At 38.9% G+C, this 20755-nt stretch overlaps 1 protein-coding gene across 3 annotated transcripts in view; it reads right to left on the reverse strand.

The window, feature by feature from the left end:
- COL14A1 (collagen type XIV alpha 1 chain) overlaps positions 1 to 20755 on the reverse strand; it is a 117251-nt gene that overhangs the window by 7993 nt on the left and 88503 nt on the right. For all 3 annotated transcript variants that reach the window (XM_057415230.1, XM_057415229.1, XM_057415231.1), the window contains exons 37-45: positions 19621 to 19674; positions 19134 to 19229; positions 17860 to 17913; positions 16635 to 16688; positions 8258 to 8311; positions 7251 to 7322; positions 5304 to 5339; positions 4808 to 4874; positions 4123 to 4311 (exon numbers count right to left, since the gene is read on the reverse strand). In XM_057415230.1, the coding sequence (XP_057271213.1) occupies positions 4123 to 4311; positions 4808 to 4874; positions 5304 to 5339; positions 7251 to 7322; positions 8258 to 8311; positions 16635 to 16688; positions 17860 to 17913; positions 19134 to 19229; positions 19621 to 19674 (676 nt within the window). The remainder of the gene's footprint in view (positions 1 to 4122; positions 4312 to 4807; positions 4875 to 5303; positions 5340 to 7250; positions 7323 to 8257; positions 8312 to 16634; positions 16689 to 17859; positions 17914 to 19133; positions 19230 to 19620; positions 19675 to 20755) is intronic.

The following is a 20755-nucleotide window of genomic DNA, read 5'->3' on the forward strand; positions in this document are numbered from 1 at the left end:
AATAAAGATATGTAATTGACTCAACTGGCAAAAGTTCCATATAATTCCACTGGAATTTTGCCATTAGAGCTGTAAACATGTGGCTTTTGATAACACATGTTTAATGAACGCTTTCATAGGAAGCCAGGAAGAGAATATGGATAAAGCTGTACTTGAGAATAGTGACTTTCCCAGGGACAGCTTAGGTATTTACTGTATTTTAATCATAGTGGGATCTAGTGAGCAGCCACAGGGTTTGTGCATGACTTCATAAGAGCTGAAGTACACCCGATAGTAGTAGAATAACTACACTTTCACAGCATCTGAAAGGCAGCAGTTCCACAGTATAATTTTTACTACAGTTTTCACATTTTTCCTCAAATTGAGGAAACTACCCAGATATTACAAAAATAACTGAGAGGGGAGGGGATGAGATGAAAAACCCACACTGAATCTTTCCTTTTTAATATTATTTTGCAGAATCCCAGCTACTTCCTGAGCACTCAGAAGCCAGACATGAGTTATTTGAGTCTCAGTTCATAAAAATAAAATCAAAAGATGTTCAAACTAGCTGAAATAAAACCAGAAAACACTGCTGTGAACTAGTTACAACTAAAATAGAGATGAGTGCTATGAACAATCAGCGTTTGGGTTTGGGTTTTTTCCCAACATCCTGTATTTATGTAAATATGGAATAGAACAAAATTCTATTAATTTATCTGGTATTACGTACTGTAGGCCTCCTTAATCTTTAAATCACTAATCCAGTTCAAATGGCCAGTTGTGGCACCAAGAAAATGTTATTGTTGCTAACAAACACTGAGGTTGCCAGGGATGTTCCTTTCCACATCATTAGAAAAATGCAACAGATAAGATCTCACAGTGTACAGCTAAAGAAATAATTAACTGGCAAAACTAAATAACAAATGTCTTGGTGTGATTCTAATCCATTCACTTATGTCTACACTGGATAAAAGTAGATCTTGGCTGGCAGCAGACACCGAGAACTGAATCTGTCAAGAGAATGACTTATCCTTTCCCACCGAGGTGGTCTTCTGTGGAAGGACCAGCCCAGTGTGTTACTCGTGGGAGAACACATCCAGGAACGGGGCACTCTGGACCTAGGAGTTCAAGTGGAGGTTTCTAATGAAACTCCAAAACACTCTCTCAATCGAAGCCTCTTTTCAAAGCATCTGATTAACGCCTGGCAGAGTGACAAGGTAAACAAAGGAAAAGAAGCTATTGGCCAGGCGAGTTAGCAGAGAAGTTCACTGATGTCAAGATCTCTCACTGCTGCTGTTCTCCAGGAAAGCTCTCGTGGTGTGTGATTTCTGACCAGTTCCACGCACTGCTTTCAGGATTTCCCTGTTCTTGCAGGCTGGGATTGAATGGCTGGTGGGCAGGAGAGGCGTGCAGGATGAAACATCTAACCTCCCCTCACCTTTTCTCTTCCCACTCTACCAGCACCCTGCCACTCAGCTTAGAGCCAGTAACAAGTTCTTGCAGTAATCCCAATAGATGGAACTGTGAGGAGAAAAAAGCAATGCTAATAGATAAACAGGTCTTTTTTCCCCTTCTAATATCTATTACTTTTTAGCATGCTATATGCACTCTCTCAGGACAGGACTATATATTGTGACTTGCTGAACAAGTTAAATACAAACAATGCTTCAGAACACAGCAAGGAATGGGGTCTGAGTCTATTTATCCTCCTCTGTCCAAGTCACTGGAAATTAAAACCTCTTCCATCCAGAAGCAGAGCAATTTTAGTCTGCTACTTCACTGTTTGATATGTAGCTAGGAACCAAGTGATTTACTTCACTGTATGATATGTAGTTAGGAACCAAGTGATTCACAATGCACAAGAAACTTTCAATCATTCTCCATAAGCATGAAGGTGATAAAAATAATTTTCACTTTTCACTGCTACATTTTGGGGTTAGCTTAGAGCAATTCCTTAGAAATGGATTCTGAAATACCCCAAGGGTCTGTACAACTCAAAAGGTATCTTCCTGCTCGATAAACCGTTACTGCATCAAGCACACATCGGTCTAAAATTTCAGTTGCTTCTGAAGAAATTAAATCCTCAAGGACAAATAAATTACCCTATATTTTTACCTAGTTTCTGAATGAGCTCCTTCGTCTTCTTTCTAGATTCTGTGCAAGGCTCCAGTTACATGAATGTCCTAAAATTCATTTTCACCCAAATAAACTAGGCAATTATTTTGTCTGTAAGTTTACATGTGGATTCTTTATTCCTAAAAGAGTCTCACTTTAAGCTGTAAATACTGTAAAGACTCCCAACATTTGGAATCACATTTTACAAAACTCAGCAGAGAGCTCCGGCTGACTGATTATAGTTCTTGAAGGATGCTCAGCAGGAGCTTGCTCTCTACTTAATATAAACTCCCCACAAGCACTACCTGCCAAAACCAGTCCCTTCTAACATCAGTTATCTATGTAGAGAGGAAAAGAGTAATATTCTTTTTTAACGTGTTTTTACTCTTTCTGTACCCAATCTATTGCCAGTGCTGCTTCCTAAATATCAAAATTATTAGCAGTGGGTTAACCCACATCATGTTTTATTTAAATGACTACATCTAATCACACTGTAATTTCATAGTAGTACAACGTGTGTCTGGGCCTCAGCACAATAAATGTAATGGAAAATAGATGCTAAATGCTGGACAGATTTCCCCTTTGATAGCCTGGCACTTTGGTTCCTTTGTTCCTGCAGCCCTAGCAAAACATTCTGTGACAGTCCCTGCCTGGGAAGCCATTTAAAATACACTAGTATTAGTATGGAAACAACTACCCTGAAATCTGCATTCAGTCTCTCCAGATCACCCCTTAAATTTAGCTCCTCATTTGCTGCCTCTTCCAATTTTCATGGTATCACAGAATGGTTTGGGTTGGAAGGGATCCTAAAGCTCACCCAGTTCCAACCACCCTGCCATGGGCAGGGACACCTTCCAGTAGACCAGGTTGTTTAAAGCCCCATTGAACCTGGCCTTTTTTCTCTACTGGTCTCACACTCTCTCATTTCTCCTACTTTCTTGACGATGTCTGGTCCTTGCTCAGCTGGAGCAGGCAGTAGCATGACTGAAAGGTCAGTACCCTAACCCTTGCCTCTTGTTTCAAGATGGTAATTAGAATTACAGTCTTGAGAGGAAGAAAGGAACCACACACTCATAGGTTCAGTCAAAGACATTCTTTAACTCTGGTCATCATGGCTGCTGTGAACTAGACCTGTTAAGCTCCTGAACTGAACAGCCTTCATAGCAATTCATTTTTAAAACCCTACTTAGCAGACTTCTTAACAGCAGCAGCAATTCATTGCTTTTGAATATCACACTTGTCTTTGGGTTTTTTGGTCACTTCCTTGTGTGATGGTCTTAAAAGCACTTTCACAATTACAGATCAACTCAGTACTACCTCTGTGAGATTAGTGCTACTCTGGTGCACCAGAGATTGCCAGGGTTGCACAGAGGAGTACATTAAAACATGGAGTTTGTTACTTTATTAGACAATGCCTGTGGAGGGAAGGAAATAGGGATCAAGCCTACACATAAGAATAACTGTAAATCAACATTTGATTGTATTACTTCTCTCTGATCTCACCAATTCCTCTCCTTAATCCTCTCAACCCCTGATAAACTATGAATTTTCACCTTTTCTTATCAACATTGCTCTTGTCAGATAATCCTAATTTAGAATTATTCAGACTGAAACATTTCAAGTTTAGCAGAAAAGCTCGGTCTTTCCCCAACATGGACCTATCAGTTTGCAGCTTTCTTGTCCACTTGTCTTTTATAAGCTCCTTTGCATATACATGTAGAGATTCATCTCACTTCAGAGTTCTACTAAGATGAAAGCATGATGTGATAGGATGTGCCCAATTAGGTGCCACCAGTACTCAGCAGTTTAGGTATTAAACCTCTATCTGATCCTGCCAAATCATGTTCAGCAAAGCCTACATTGCCTTCATGACACGTCTCCAGAACTTTCATTATGGTCTGTGTTGAGCTCACCAACCAGCTAGTGAGAAGACTGTTTCTCTCACATTTACACAGGAGACAGAAGCCATCGGAATGCATCAGACACAGGAGTTACGTATCTGTATACGTGAAGTAAGAAGCCTACCTCTTTCTCCTGGTCTTCCTGGTTGACCAGGGCTTCCTGGAAACCCTTGCATGCCTGGTGATCCTTGCTCACCCTGTGGCCCTGGAGCCCCTGGCCGACCTGGCTCACCAGGAGGTCCTGCGATGGTTCGTGTTGAGACAGACTGGCTTGGAATCTGGTTCAGAATCGAGTTATATCTTGCCATATGACCTGGCAGGAAAAGAAATATCATCATTTTCAAGTTTCAGTGAAGAATCCAGCTCGCTTGAGTTTGAGCAGAGCACTGGCAGGTCCTCAAGGCTGTGGTCTGTCATGCTTTGATAATAAGAAGTTGTGTGCTTGGTGGAAAAATAGTGGTTTAGGGAGTACAAAGAAAATGGAAGAACTATTGTGTAGAATTTTAATTCCTTGCTTTGGGGGGGGGGGTTCATGTCTATAAATATTTAAAAGTGTTACAGCAGAAACTTCTGTATACTGTAATAGTTTGGAGACAATTCAGGTTGTTTTTTTTTAGATGGCTGATGCTAATCAGCTCTAGTTAGACATAAATCCAGGTGAACATAAATCTAGTTGGCATATAAATCTTGACTGTCTAGCCTAAAACAAACAGATCCCCTTGGATGCTTTGAAAAGCATCATATTTGTAATTGTGGCAGGAAAAGATCCATTCTAGAGATATAAGTATATTAACTATTTATGTACTTACCCTGGATGAGTTGTTCACACACTTGACGAGCAACAGCACGTACCATTGCTTGGGACTGGAGATCACCCTGGATAATGACAGCAGCAGTGTCAAAACACAATTTGCATCATTTCTGTCTTGAAAATGCTTAGAGCAATGAAATGCATTTACTATCCCTGAGAGATTATATCCTCACAGATGAGAATAAAAGCCAAATAAGTTTTGAGATTCCCCTGGTTCCCATTACTGGTTTTAGCCAGCAAACAGAGGTCTGAGAAGATAACCCCAGTGATAGATTTGGGAATATGCTTAATGCCACATACTTCTCACATTCAAACCATTAATATAGCTATATATAAGACAACGTCTGGAAAAGAAGAAAAGTTTTCTTGATTGCATAGGGAAAACTATTGTGCTGGTAAACAGAGAAAGATAAAATGAGAGATAAAAATTTTTGTGAGAGAGAAAGCTAGACGGGAAGAAAAAAAAATGGTGGCTAACAGGAACATAGACTTACCCGCTCACCCCTTTCACCCTTAGCTCCAGGAGGACCCTATGGAAAAATTCAATACAAAATGAACTCTCATTTTGTTCTCACTCAAAATTTTTAACATCCAAACATTATCTCCCTTGCAGCATCACAGTAAAAAGAGAAAAAGTAAACAAGGTTTCAGGAAGTTATGTGACAATAACAAATATACTTTTTCTGTTCCAGTACTCAACAAAACAATTTACATGGCAACAATGACTTTCTCAGGGGTTTATCACAACTGAATTCTCTTGTTTAAAATGGCAGCAAGGGCAAGTGGCCAGATGATGCATTTCACATGGCTGAAATGGGTCTAATTATCACTGAGTATAAGGAAGAGAAGGCTGATGGTAGACAAAATATCATTCTGAAATTCATAGCATTTACTGCACCAATACTCTGCATCCACTATGAACAAAGTCAGCTATGGGATCAAACTGGGAAAACTGAGTATGACATTAAAGATGATGTAATACTATAGTGATGTCAGGGATCATTATGGAATGGAGGAAGTTGTCTATAGCAGTTACAACTTCACCAGTGGAGGTTTTTGGAATAGGCTAGACCATCTTTCAGGAACTCCTGAAGCAAGGAAAGGTCTATGTGACTGATGCATGGTTAAAGCACAGCTTATTCTGGCCTGGGAAAGAATCTACAAAGATTGGAAGGTTATTTCTATGTCGCTTTTCTATTACTCTACATTTAGAGAAAGGCCCTTACTGAAGCTCAGTACCTTTTCCCTCACCTAGCTGTTTTTTCAGAACTGCTAAAACCCAAACATTCACAGCAGAGCTTTTACCTAACTCATAGGAACAGCAACACTCAAGGATATTTAGTTCGATATCTGGAACATGTGTTTGGACAGGAACTGAAAAGTCAGCATGTCACACATTGATAGTAATGAGTTCCATAGCTCATCAAACCTCCTCATGATTACACTTACTTAGAAACTATGCAGAATTGGGTATTAGGTTATTATCTTTGCTTATATATTATCAGTTATTTCCACCTAACCAAATAAAAATGCTTGCACTGGACAAAATCTCCAAAGCAAACTGGATTTTGAAAGAAAAAATGAAAATAAATCTATTCTACAAATCAAGTCAGAAATACAAAATTGTCCCATGTCTTTAAATAGAACATTCACTGTGACATGTAAAAACAATTAGAAGGCTTTATAATTAATAAAGCGATCAAATGCTAAAATGTGAATACAAACTATTATCTGTCATTGGAACTGTTACAGAACAAAAGAGGTCCACTGTAAATCTCTTACATAATCTGCAATCTCATTCTATAGTTGTAGTTCTTTCTTCTAATTAGACTACTTGGGGGGGTTATAATAAATTAAAATATCTGAAAAACAAACTTAGCATTAGAGGTTCCTCATACTAATTTTCAGTACAGAGGGTATAATTTTCCACTCAGTGAAACCGATGGTCAGATTTATAATAACATCCTAGAAAAAGCCCTGATCAGTACTCAGTTGTTCTGCTGTAAACCCATGAAAGCCAGTTTTTATTAATGCAATATTTTCACAATTTGAAAATCAGAATAATATTTTGGAAATACTCAAGTTAATAAATGGCAGACTTCAATTGCCAGAGAGTTGTCTGAATTGGAAAGGGAAAAAAGGAGAAAGTAATTACACACAGACTACAAAGTCACATACTGTTATGTTTTTAACTTCCGTAATTTAATCTCATGTTGTGACTCTCTAATCTCTATATTCCAGATATCATATGTAAGATCAGCAAATAAATTTAATCATGAAGAATGAACAAAGAATGACCAATCTGCTGTTTCTCTTAGCCACTAACTGCAAACAGATCGTTAACTATAAATATGAAGGGGTTCTGTAAAACAGCAAAACCGGGATCAGAAATGAATTAATACACAACAGCAAATATAGCAATAGTAATTGATTTTACTCACAGGAGCTCCAACATCACCTTGTGGCCCTTGGCTTCCAGTAACACCTGGAACACCTGGAGCACCAGGTATACCCTACATGAAGAGAAACAAAACAGTGGTGATGACAATCGACATCCATGAATCCTGACGAGAGAAATACTCTGTGATGGGGAAGTGCACACAACTGCCAGTCAAAGACTAGAGATGCTGGGAGAGAGGACTAAGTAGTACATGTTGCAGGTAAAAGAGCATCAAAAGCATAGCTCTGAGAAAAGCACTTGAGAAAAATGGATGTGTGTTGCTTGCTTTCTGGAACAGTCACAGATTGCTGAACCCCTGGACTAAATCCTGTGACATTACTACCATGTTCAGGGGGGGTGACTCAGAATATTCTTTGTAAAAAGAAGAGGTTTTCTTGGAGCATACTCAATACAATCAGCAGCTTCACCGAATGACTTAAATCTACCAAGAAGGCATTAACTTTGAGTGGCTGCCCTACCTGAGAAGGCAGAATTAGAATCAGATGAGACTGATTCTGGAGGCAACATATGTCTTGCTGTGACGGCTGAATGTGTCCTCTGCTGTCTTCCTTGATTACTCTATGAAAGCCTTCGAATATATACACTCACCTCCACCCCAAAACAAACTTGGTGGTTCATTTAACTAATAATCCTAACTGGAATTTCTCATAAGAAGAAAGTGTTTCAAATGTTAAGAGCACTAATTCTCTTTATATAGTGCAGGTACTTGACTAAGAGCAAAAAAAAAGCTATGTAAAGCAATCAATCTATTGATGGAACTCTCTCTCCTTCCCATGTGAAACATTTTTTCCTGAGTAAGAAAAGAGTAAAAGTGGAAAGAAATGATGTGAGACAAGCAGCTCTCTGCCAACCACATGCGTCATGAGAATTTCAACTTCTAAGGAAAAGCCTTGGCCTTGGGTCTATCCACTGAATCCTAGATAACAGTGACCTACCATCCCCCCAGATCCTGCCTTTACAGTAACAAATTCCATGGGCCGTACTCACCGTTGGGCCAGGAGGTCCTTGTGGGCCTGTGGGTCCATCTTTGCCAGGAAGGCCCTATAAAAGAAAAATATATGCACTTTTACCAGCCTTTTGTATGTACTTCAGGAATCTGTTCCATTTCATCCAGAAGACCTTTTTTCTCCTTTTTGTTCTTTGCTTTTTCTTAAATTAATAACTGGCACCAGTTGTTTCTTAAAAGAAAATTCTCTTATTTGCTGAAAAGGTGTTATGGTGTCAGGGATAGAAAAAATCCAACTAATCTCACAATGCTTTTGAAGTATGAAGCAGCAATGCAAAACTCTTCATACTGGCAATTTTCACCTTTGAGTGAATTTCACTTGCAATGCTGCTGCCATGAGGTAAATGAGAGGGTTGCTGTCAAGCGTTGTACCACAAGACGGGTCACACTTCTACATCTGTTCTCACTGGCTACAACTATTCACAGTCCCACTGATTAAGTGCTGAAAGAGCCTATCTCTCTGCCCTGCAATACTCTTCATATGTACCAGCTATCACCAAGGTCCTGATTCAGGAAGCAGCAAGAACGCTCATGTGGTTTACATTATGAATGTGCTTCAGAGCTTCCAGAAATGAGAGCCAAAAACTAAAGATAACTTGGAAACTGGAAATCAAGCACATCATAGAAAAAAGACTGACCAGATGTAGAAGAAAATACACTATTAATAAAGTATTCTTGCAAATTAACCAATATGCACATTTTGTAACCACATGCTATAAAGCATAGGTTTCTGACCAGGCTGGTGATAAGTCAATTCCTCAATTACTACACAGCCTAAAAAGGAGAAATGCGATCTTATCTCTGGCCCAAGACCACAATATAGAGGTGAGAGCAGAAGGGAAGAGAGGGCATGGAAGTGTTTATGCTGACACACAGTAAAGAACATTCTAGGCCTCAGTATCTCCTAGAGCTTCAGAAAAGAAAAATCACAACTTTTTCATTTTGTCCTGTTTTTTCCTGAAACTTTATTTCTGACATGATTTTAGTAATGAGCATAGCATGAACTACTACTTCTATGCTTTGTGCAATTTGGAAACTGTGATTCAAACCTGCTATCATATGGCATGAAACAGTGGCTGGGGAATGTTGCCTTCCATGTACCTGGAAAACATTCTTTACAATTCCACTAAAAGGGTGTTCGCTGATAAATTAAGCCACAACATAGTAACTCATGTTACCTACTCATCCTTGGAGCTGATAAGGAAATGCTTTCCTATTTCTCAGTGCAGCCAGATGGCTCCTGAAGCTTCAAGGACCAAAGCAGCTCCCCTGTCACAGTAAGAACTAAAGAAAATGTAACAGCAAAGGGGCACTGTAATAAAGATACTAATAGTGTCTGTATCACAGTAGTTATAAGACATATACAGAGAAATGATTACAAGCCTAGCTCAATTAAATAAACGTGCAAAGGAAAGTTTGTTCAATGCTTTAAAATTGGTGATTCTAGAGGAAATAGAGAATGGTATAAGGAACTTTGAAATGCATTAAAAATTATAAAATAAGGGTTTTGACAGTCTCTGGAAGAAGCATTTAGTTGTGAACAGTGTTTTAAAAAAATCAGTGATAACTATTCACAGTTTTATAATAACATGGAAGTCCCTAAAAAGATAATGCAAACTAGAGAGTACACAGTAAAACCTTCAGGAAGATTGATATCTTTCACTTTTTGAAGCAAAGATTTAAAATCTGCATTTATTTTTGATCAGTCCTAAAGGAGGATGAAAACTGATCTCATTTTCTTAAGGGCTTATTTTAACTCGGAGGAGCGAAATGCAGAGCTTTCCATTGCCTTCTAGGATCTAGTGTGGATTCCCACAAACTTATAAAGAAAAATTATACTGTATGTCCCTCCCTTCTCCCATCACAGTCAAAGAATAGGACTAACATTATGATCAGAATGGAATTTTCATTGAGTATGTTCCAAAGTTTCTTTCTTCTGAGCAATATCCTTACTCTTGGCTGCTCAAGAATCATAGAATCATAGAATAGTTAGGGTTGGAAAGGACCTTAAGATCATCTAGTTCCAACCCCCCTGCCATGGGTAGGGGCACCTTACGCTAAATCATATCACCCAAGGCCTCGTCCAACCTGGCCTTGAACACTGCCAGGGATGGAGCATTCACAACCTCCCTGGGCAACCCATTCCAGTGCCTCACCACCCTAACAGGAAAGAACTTCCTTCTTTTATCCAACCTAAACTTCCCCTGTTTAAGTTTTAACCCGTTACCCCTTGTCCTGTCACTACAGTCTCTAATGAAGAGTCTCTCTCCAGCATCCCTATAGGCCCCCTTCAGATACTGGAAGGCTGCTATGAGGTCTCCACACAGCATCTCCTGTCTATTCTCCTAGGATTAATTCTCTTGCCACTAGGTCTGTATTCCTTGCCCACAAAAAAATTGCCTCCTACTGTATTTGTTAGATGTGAAAATTCCTATATGCTTATAGAAGAAGTCAAAGAAAGGTTAGGTTCAAGCATGAGTATTTGACAATACCCATTCTGTCTTGTAGGTAAATAACCAAAGATACTTGTTTATGCTGCCAACAGGGTTTGAAGATGGTGTTACTCAGACCATCCAGTGCCCTGAATGGATCTGATACTCATTCTGAACTTGTGAGTAGTGAGCAGAGATTACCAGGTACCAGGAAATGGGCAGGAAGACTGGGAATGTATTTCTTCTGGCACTTTCCGCCATAACTTTTGGTCTGTGTAATGCAAAATTAAACAGAACACTGTGAGAATTCAGAGAGTTGTTTTCTGAGCACTGAAGCCTTAAGATGTTATTTAGTCTCCAATTTATTGAAGTCTTCTCTTAGCTTAGCCATTTCCAGAATGACTGGGAAAATTATACAGCACAAGAGCACTTCCTCTGATGCAGTTTCACCTAGGATAGAAATGATTCTGTACAGAGCTGCTGAATCTCCTCCATGGAGCTGCATGTCCAAGAGCAGGACAGGACAGATTTTGATGTGTGATATCAGTTGTATGACGGTTTAGAATCAAGGTGCATATTATTTTGGAACATTAACTTAGGACATATTTTGCTAATAGCATGAACAAAGTTATAGAGAAATATAGTGTAACTATGACAGATTTTATTATGAGGGATTTTATTTGCCAGAATACAAACGTAACCGGAGAATGTAGGCAGCACTTGAATCCCTGTAAAGACTCAAGTCTGCTGAAGTCGGTACTGCTGCTAACCTCACTATAAACTCTTTAGCTTTTGGTAGCCTGGAATTTTTAGAGGCACTTGTGGAGAGGTGATTTTTCAAGTAGGACTAGATACTGGCAAAACCTTAACTGCAGCTACTGAACCCAGGCTTGAAAGAATTTCACGTACAGCCTTTAAGAAAACGCTGCAGCCTGGGACCCACGACTGCCTCATGGTTTTATTTATTTCTTTTCTTTTTCTGATGAAAATTTTAAAAATAAGTGTTCCTCCTTTCAAGCTGAACCACTGTGAGCATCAGAGAAACTTTACTAAACACTATCTCGGGCTATTAATCCAAGGAGTAGCTTGCAAAAGATTTTCACCAACACGAGCTATTTTAAATTCAAGCTAACCTAGAAACATTGGGTTAAATGTTGCTCAGAACACAGAGCCTTTATTTAACCGAAGCAGGCTAGTTTTGTCTTAACACATAATGATGCTGTCTTAGCATTTCCTCTCTTCCTTGTGAAACTACCCGAGCCATCTAGAAGCTGATAGTCTGAAACTACCTTACTATTAATTCTTCATAATTTAAAATACGTATTTCTTGCATATCTGTTGTCAATCGGTCATATTTCTCCTCCAATATTTGTGGTATGCTCTTAAGATTAACATCTGGAAGATAACACTCCCTGCCTTCTGTATCTGTGTCCCTGTGACTATGCCTTTGGTTGCATATTAGACAAGTCATTAAAGAAAAAGATGTGACACAGCTCTGATCACCATACATAACTGCATTTCTGTGGCATTGTGGAAGAGTACCAGGGGTTCCTACCGGACAACAGGTCAACAGGTAGGGGCAAAAAAGTGTTACAAAACTATGAAAGCTAATACTGCCATGGGCTGCTCAGAGGGCTTATGGAATCTTCATACTTGGAAGCCTTCAAGGCTCAGCTTAATATGGACCTGAGCAACCTGATCTGATCAGACCAGTTTTGAGCAGACTGTTGAACTAGGTGACCTCTGAAGGTCCATCCCAACTTTAATTTTATGATCCTATAAATCCCATTAAAACAGTAGGCATCTAAACGCCCTGCTTCTGATCTGTGCTATCCCCTGAACAATGTCCTGAAAGAGCTGGCCCAGCTCAACACTGCAAAGAATGACAAGCATTAAATGGCAAAGGACACTAGACAGTGCTCAGAATTATGTTCTGGCAATATCTAATTTACTTGTCTCTATACAAAGGCCTTATGTCTCAGAGCTGGTCTCTTTGTCTTCCTGCTCTCAGAGTGAGCTGAACAGGAGCCATTAGGAGCTGAAGAAATGTTAAAGAAACTGATTCATCCTCTCTGGAGTTGTGAATGCTCCATCCCTGGCAGTGCTCAAGGCCAGGCTGAACAGAGCCTTGGGTGGCATGGTTTAGTGTAAGGCGTCCCTGCCCATGGCAGGAGGGTTGGAACTGGATGATCTTAAGGTCCTTTCCAACTCTAACTATTCTATGATTCTATCAGTTAGAGATATCTTTCTGCAGACCAGTGTCTTAACAGTTTAACTCTGTGGTCCACCCCCAACATAGCTTCCTCTAGAACTATTTAACTGCTAAGGAGCAACCACTATGCCTCTTTGCCAAGAAGTCTGGCCAGGAGAAAACACCCTGAGGAAACCACCAGGCAACAGTGAGCATCATGGGCGCAAGAGGTACAAACTTGGGAGTCAGAACAGTGGAGAACCCTCCCTATATTGGGTTATCAAGCAGAGCATGCTTGCCACTCAGGATGGTCTATTAGATTTCTTTTGTTGCAGGTTTGTATATCTGTCCTCTCAAGTGGCCTGCGCTTTGAAAGAAAGAACTGGGATTGTGATTGTGACCTGACCTTGGAGAGTAGCCATGAAGATATGGGAAAGGGAAGACCTTTCACCACTCTACTCACACATCACAACAAGGGTCAGTTTCAGTCTGCTTCCAAACCTTATATTCTTGGCTGAAAGAGATGAACCAAGTGCACAACAGAGTCTGATTACTGCCTATGTATGCAATAGAAGCATGATGCTGGTTTGGATTCTCTCGCATGTGCAATTCAAGCTCTATCTTTCAACATTTTATGCCTGGGATAGTTGGTGGAGAAACGCAATCTGTTCGTTTCAGTAAAACTCCTCTATATTGCTAGCTACGAATACAGGACAGCAAGAAAGGACACCAAACAACCTCAGCCCCAGCCATGAAATAAAAAGAAACCATTTTCTATTTTATAAAATCTTTTATAACTGGAAGCTGATGTGAGGGAAGGAGACTGTTCCTTGTGTGTAGTCTGAGATGTAGATTTAAACTAGTTACCAGACAGGTATAAAATATTATCATGGACATTCAGAAAGTTTGCTTTATTATGACAGAATGAATTTTCACTCTGATTCAACCTTCCCATGGTATTTTTATTACATCCCACTCTTTTTCATATGAAAGGCATTTCATTAAGAAAATGATAGAGAGGAGATGCTCTGTTTCGTAATGAGTTACTAAAATCCCAAGAGAAACAAATAAAACAAAGACTAGAAGTTCAGAAATGCAAAATGAACCTTTATAAACTAATTGGTGAATTAACACACTAGGAGGAAAAAAAACACAAACCCTTTTCTCAACTGACTTCAAAAATAAAAACAGCCAAGATGAACACTAAGAATAAAAAAAAAAAAAAAAAAAAAGAGAAGAGAAGGAAAAGAACTGTAAAAGTGAAGTAATTCCAACTACCAGCAACTGTAAGGAAAAAAATCTCCATTCCAGGACTTCTTGAGCCTAACATCCTGCTATACCCAGTTCAGAAAAGCTTTCAGGGATCTCTCAACAGATATCAGTCCCAAGCTTACCTTCCATTAAAATCAGTGTGATTGGGCCATCTGTTTAATTACTTTACAGCACTGGTACCACCGTAATTAAAATATTTCAATGAACAATAAATACTAAAGAGGAAATGACAGCTAAGCTAGAATAACACAGAAATATCAGTTCTAGTAGTTTAATAGCTGCAAGACAGTTTGGCATCTTGGCTAAAAGGAGGAAGCCCAACAAAGGGAACATTATACAAAACAGCAATTTACTTTTCAGGAATTTTCCAGTTCTTTGCTGTTGCTGAAATTATGCCTTTAGAATTAATCCTTTCTTGAGCACTTGGCCTTCAAAGAGACTGCAGTGAAATCATTGGTTTGAATCTTCACCCATTAAAAGCAATTTTATGTTGTCATAACTTCACAGGATTCAAATGAGTTACAGCACCATGAAATTACTATAACATAATTATTTGTTGCCATAGAAATAATTACTGCTGGAAAAATATTGCATGAGGGTCACACAGAGACAGTAACAAGCTAACAGACCCAATTTTATGAGATCTAGGCTATTTATCCACCTCCTTTGATTAACACCAGAAGAAAGTGAGCACATGAACGAAGCATCCATAAAAAATGGCAATTTAGGTAATTGTGCTACATTATTACAGACAACATTGGGGTCTTCTACAGATTTAGGTAATTGTGCTACATTATTACAGACAACATTGGGGTCTTCTACAGAATAAGCACTGCATGACCTTTCCAGGCTGCATCAAATGCCTTTGCTGCACTAGTCTTCCTAATAGCTTTTCTCAGAAATACCACCTCTCTGCATCAGCCTCCTGACTTCCATGTGTGAGACAACTAGATCACTTCTGAACTGCTGGCTGACATCAAGACATGGCTGTGGGTCTCCACTGCTAAATGCAAAGTTGTCTACAGAACACAATAAAACCACGGAGCTTTCTTCTCCTTGAATTGTACAATGGTCCCTGTCCCTCGTGATCAGGAATGCAGGAAGAGGAGGCACATACCACTCACACATACAGCATCTAGCTCCAAGTCACCTCAACCTGGCTATGACCAAGATTAGACAGCATAGTGCAAAAATCCAAATCTCCATCAGGCTTCAGGTCTTTATTAACCTGGGGTGAAGAACTGACACCAGGCATGCGGAATTTAGGGGGGGAAGTTCAAATACAGTCAAAAAGAAGACATTAAAAACATGAAAAATGAGCTACCATGCAGAAGGCATCACACCATTATACAGTAGAAAAATTAATATATTTATCTTCGTATTTCAGCACAACTTAATTAAAAATTAGAAAACTATTGTTCTGATTAGAAGGTTATTAATCTAATGATAATATTGTGTAAAACTTTATTTTAATAAAATTACTTCATTTTCAAGATTTTAGAAAAAAAAAAAATTGCCCAAAATCTACAGTAACTTCATTGGAATTACTTCTATACATAAAGTTATGCCAATGCTTAAGTTCCTAATAATAAGTTCAAATACACACTTTGCTATAGGATTACTTTTTTTACAGCAAGCTCTCAGGTTAATGCCAGAAATCTAAACAAGGTCCAGATTTCTCTGAAGTTCAGGTTACATTAACATATCCAAAAAAGGATCATGAATATGTAAAACTTGTTCAAATGAAACCAAAAAGTCATATTTAATAATAAACTGCTGCTGTAGACAGTAACCCAGTATTATGCTATCAAAAACTTTCCATCGCCTGACTAATAATGAAACAAAAATCTCCCCAAGGAGACAGGGAAAAGGACTTACAGGTTTAACTGCACACATGAATATGGATTTGTTTTTACTGATTCCTAGATAGACTGTAAGTACTTTCATTTGCTCTACCAGAAGCAGAATAAGGTTGATTAAATTTTGGTATTATTCTTTACCTTTTCCTTATCTCACCAGTTTCTACAGGCATTGTTCTACATTCAGTATTAAATTCCCTTGTAGCTGTCTCTTGTATTCATTAATTAGTTAGAAAGCAATTTTAGCTAATTGCATTAGATGGCATACTAATTATGTACCATTTAACCACCATCTAATTTTAAAAGTATTAGCAAACAGACTAATTGGCAGTGCTGGACACAAATGACAATTCCTCCTATCAAAGGCATTAAACATCCATAGTGCGTGGGTCTCAGTTACTCATCTAGTATTTCTTAACCCTAAGCTAGCAGATGGAAGGATACTCCACCCTATCTCTGACTTCTCCTCTGACTGGCACAGCCATATGGGTCTCCAGAAATGTAGAATACAAGTGACGTAAACCATAATAAATCAACCTGGGAAACATAACCATTATGGAATGGAAACTTAAAACAAATGTAAACCATGTTTATTTTACCTTACCCTTTGACCTTGAGCTCCATCTCTTCCAGGTGAACCTGATGCTCCTGGGACACCCTAAGCATTATAAAGGTAGAGCAAATGGTGAGATCAAGTTAACAGAATCCAACTAAACCATTTTCCAGCAAAACTGTATGACATGCTTTTGGATAAAGGGAACTAGGGAGTTCAATAAAGAAGAGATTCAGTAAAGAAGTCATTTCCGTGAAATGAGAGAGGTTTAAACACACTGTTAAAGTGCACAGCCTTCATACCTCACTACTGCCCTACTAAGAACACTGACAATCAAGTCAGGCTTCGTATTCCACTAAGCTGAAAAGAGCTTGATTTCCTACATTATTCCAGTGTCACGTCAGTGTAACTCCACTGCATGGCATCAATACCTTAACCTAATAATACGACTGCTATTTCTCTCTCTCTCTTGTTGCTAAAATGGAGTCTGTTACCGTATTGGTTGAAGTCAGTGCAACAATATCAAAGTGGAAATACCTGCCTGAGCAGGACTACAAGTTACATCCAGCAGTTTGCTGATGTTCAGATGAAACGTCACTCTCTGGCTCATGAGAGCTTCAGAGCAACACTCTGGGACCATTACTGCAGGGTTCACAAGGCTAACAAAACTGATTTATGATGAAAGACTGTATGAGTTCACTATCTGTTGTACCTATGAACGTGTGTGGCACTTGGTAACAACCAACAAATACTAGAGGGGTATAATTAGAGGAAGAGGAGCATCTAAAAAGGAAAGGTGCAAATGACCCTGAAGAGCAGCAATTAATTGGAATGTAATCTCCAGACTGAATACTGAACACCAAACCAAGATTCACTGACTACTACAGCTTTTTAAGATGCCAATCTTGTGAAAGATGGCATCAAAAAGATTATGTGCCTCATCTTTCTTCCTAGATAATTCCAGGAGAAATTTAATGGGTTTAAAGTGAAAACAAGCAGATTATGATTATTCAGTCTGTAAGCAGAAATCTAAAAGTAGGTATTTTTTGAGTCTGTATAGACACTATTTCAGAGTTAAACAGGGTCAGAAAGTAACAATGATTTTGTCACTGCACACTAACACACCCTAAATTCCTGCTCATTCTAAACTTCCATTCAAATTTAAAGCAACAACATGCTTCTCAGCAGTTTTGAATGTGTGCCCTAAATTCACAATGATGTCAATTCAACGTTCAAACTTAGTAAGTGACAGGTTAAACAGTAACTTAGGGAATACCTGCAGGCCAGGAAAACCAAGATCTCCCTTCTCTCCCTTTTCACCTGGTGGCCCCTGCAAATTAAGAACATAGGAAACCAACTATATGATTAGTTTACTGGTTTTAATAGTTCCTTTCAGCTTCTTTAGAAAAAAAACAAAGAAACAAGCAACCAGGATAGAAAACAGACTATTTTTCCTGCTGAAAGCAAACCTATGGACTTATTTGCAAAATGGCAAGCTGAGAATTTACAAATATAGAAAATAAAACTAATTTTAAAAGACTTCAGAATTAACCTGATAAAATTGGAGCCATTACATTATGAAAGAAAGTAGTTATTTTCTTCTCAAAGGAATCTGTTTCTCTTCAGCCATCAGAAGTGTTTCCTATAATGATGAAACTAATGGATTTCTATGGAAACTAGACATGTTTCTACAGTGCATATGCAGGACAAAGATACACTTTTCTAGATAATAAACTAATTTTAATTACAGTTTATGCAGGAAAATGATTTCTGGATGAAATAACTATTCTTATAATTATTCTGTTTTATTCCCTCACGGCAACATGGTCATGAATATACAGTTCTGGTCAACCACTTCATTATATTGTACAAGCAGTATCATATAGACAAGATAAAAAGAAGAAAGTGAATGATAATGTAGTAAATAAAAGGTTTATCAGAAAATATATATATTTGCTACCTTTCAAATATGCATCTACTACCTTTCAAGGCTTGTGTGCACCCATCTACTGGAAATACGTATGAAAGAAGACTAGTTCATTACTCTAGCAATGTGTCTTTATGATGAAATACTGCAAACTCCAGATGTAATCACCACCTCTGATGATAGATTCTGTAAAGTAGTTAATGCCATTGCTTAATTTTGGCAGCTAATTTGGTTTTCTTGTTTGGGTATACCTTTCAAGTTAGAACTGATCTGCGATGAGCTATGCCACAACCAGGAAAAGATAAAAGATTAACATTTTGGTTTGATGCCATGTTACAGCCCCCACTGCAGTTTTTTTTCACCTGCCTTCAGGCTTCAAGGATATCCTGGGTCATATTCAGCCTGTGATCAGTTTCCTGCAGCTTACTAAAAGTTCAGAAATAAATTAAAACGGGAATGTTGTCATTGAATGCATGTCCACTGAAGGTTAAACCCAAATCTGTGATTTCACCTGAAATATTGAAATTCAGATTCTGATCAGGACACCAAAACATATTTCAGTCTAGTCTAAAATATGTCCAAAATGCGATAGGAAAGAACACTATTGATTTTATAAGACTCACTGGAAGCCCTTGAATTGAAAGTCCACTGGGTCCCTGTGGTCCTGGAGGTCCCTGTGGTCCAGGAACACCAATTTCACCTCGAGGTCCATCTGGTCCCTAAAGAAGCACAGGACATAAGTTAAACTCTTATCATATGGACAAAGGCAGCTTCTAGTTGAAGAATTAAATAACAATAGACTCAAAAGCATCTGAAATATGAGTTAACATTTGATTGAGAAGTTACGGTTCAATTTAAAACTGCCTGCTTCCTTTATAAAGGAAGATTTTATGCTGTGAAAGCAGCATTCTGAATTTTATATATTTTATCAAGGAACAAACAGGACAAGCAATTGTTATGAAAAGAGAAAGGCCAAATGCCAATGGCATTTCACTGTGTTTTTTCCTCAGTGACATCAGAAACAACCTGGAATTCATTTGAAGGCTTACATGCAGCAGGATAAATCAAGAACCTCTACATCTGTCAACTGTAAAGTGCTGTACAAGGTACCTTTGGACCTGGATCACCACGATGACCTTTGGCACCTCTGACACCTGGACCACCCTGTGGAGCACAAGCACAGGATTTGCTGAAAATCAAAACCCTCAAATGAACAAAAACGAAATCCAGAGAAGCCCAAACAGTTTTTTGTTGCTCCCGAATCAGTGTTCAAGAATCAGTGAATATCCTGTCAGTATCTTTCACTGGAGCAATTAAACTGAGAACATACTTAATGTGACCATACACAGGAACAGAGTTAAACACAGATGGGACTACATTTTAGAGCCAAGAATGCACATCACGCAAGCATGAAAATAACATTGAAAGCTACAGCAGGGATAGAAATGTATACACGTGGTTATGCGTTTCTTTCCAGTTGCTAAAACCTCCTGCACATCTGTCCTTACCAATGTCACTACATTGTTCTGATTTTCCAAGAAGGCCAACAGCATCCTGGCCTGTATCAGAAATAGTGTGTCCAGCAGCGCCAGGGCAGTGATCAACCCCTGTACTCAGCACTGATGAGGCTGCACCTCAAATCTTGTGTTCATTTCTAGCCCCTCACTACAAGAAAGATATTGAGTTGGTAGAGCAGGTCTAGAGAAGGGCAACAAAGATGGTGAAGGGCTGGAGCACAAGTGTGATGGGGAAGAGCTGAGGGACCTGGGAGGGTTTAGTCTGGAGAAGAGAAGGCTCAGGGGGACCTTTTCGCTCTCTACAACTGCCTGAAAGCAGGATGGAGTGAGGTGGGGGTTGGTCTCTTCTTCCAAGTAACAAAGAATAGGATGAGAGGAAACAGCCTCAAATTATGTCAGGGGAGGTTTACGTGGAATATTATGAAAAATTTATTTCCCAAAAGGGTTATCAAGCATTGGAACAGGCTGTCTAGGGAAGTGATGGGGTCACCATCCCTGGAGGTATTTAAAAGACTTGTATTACTTTGAGACATGGGTTAGTGGTGGACTTGGCAATCTGAGGGTTAACAGATGGACTTGATGATCTTAAAGGTCTTTTCCAACTTAAATGATTCTATAAGTCTATGATTCCAATGACTCAAGAATATTTTTCAGTAATAATATCTCTAGGTTCTACTAGGCTTACCAGTTTAATTTAGAGCTCCTCTTAGGTGCAGCAGTTGTACCTT

This window comes from Pezoporus wallicus, unplaced genomic scaffold (assembly GCF_028554395.1).
Source record: "Pezoporus wallicus isolate ANWC-B61680 ecotype Strahan unplaced genomic scaffold, APGP_CSIRO_Pwel_v1 contig_3812, whole genome shotgun sequence".
In the NCBI taxonomy this organism is placed as follows: Eukaryota; Metazoa; Chordata; class Aves; order Psittaciformes; family Psittacidae; genus Pezoporus; species Pezoporus wallicus.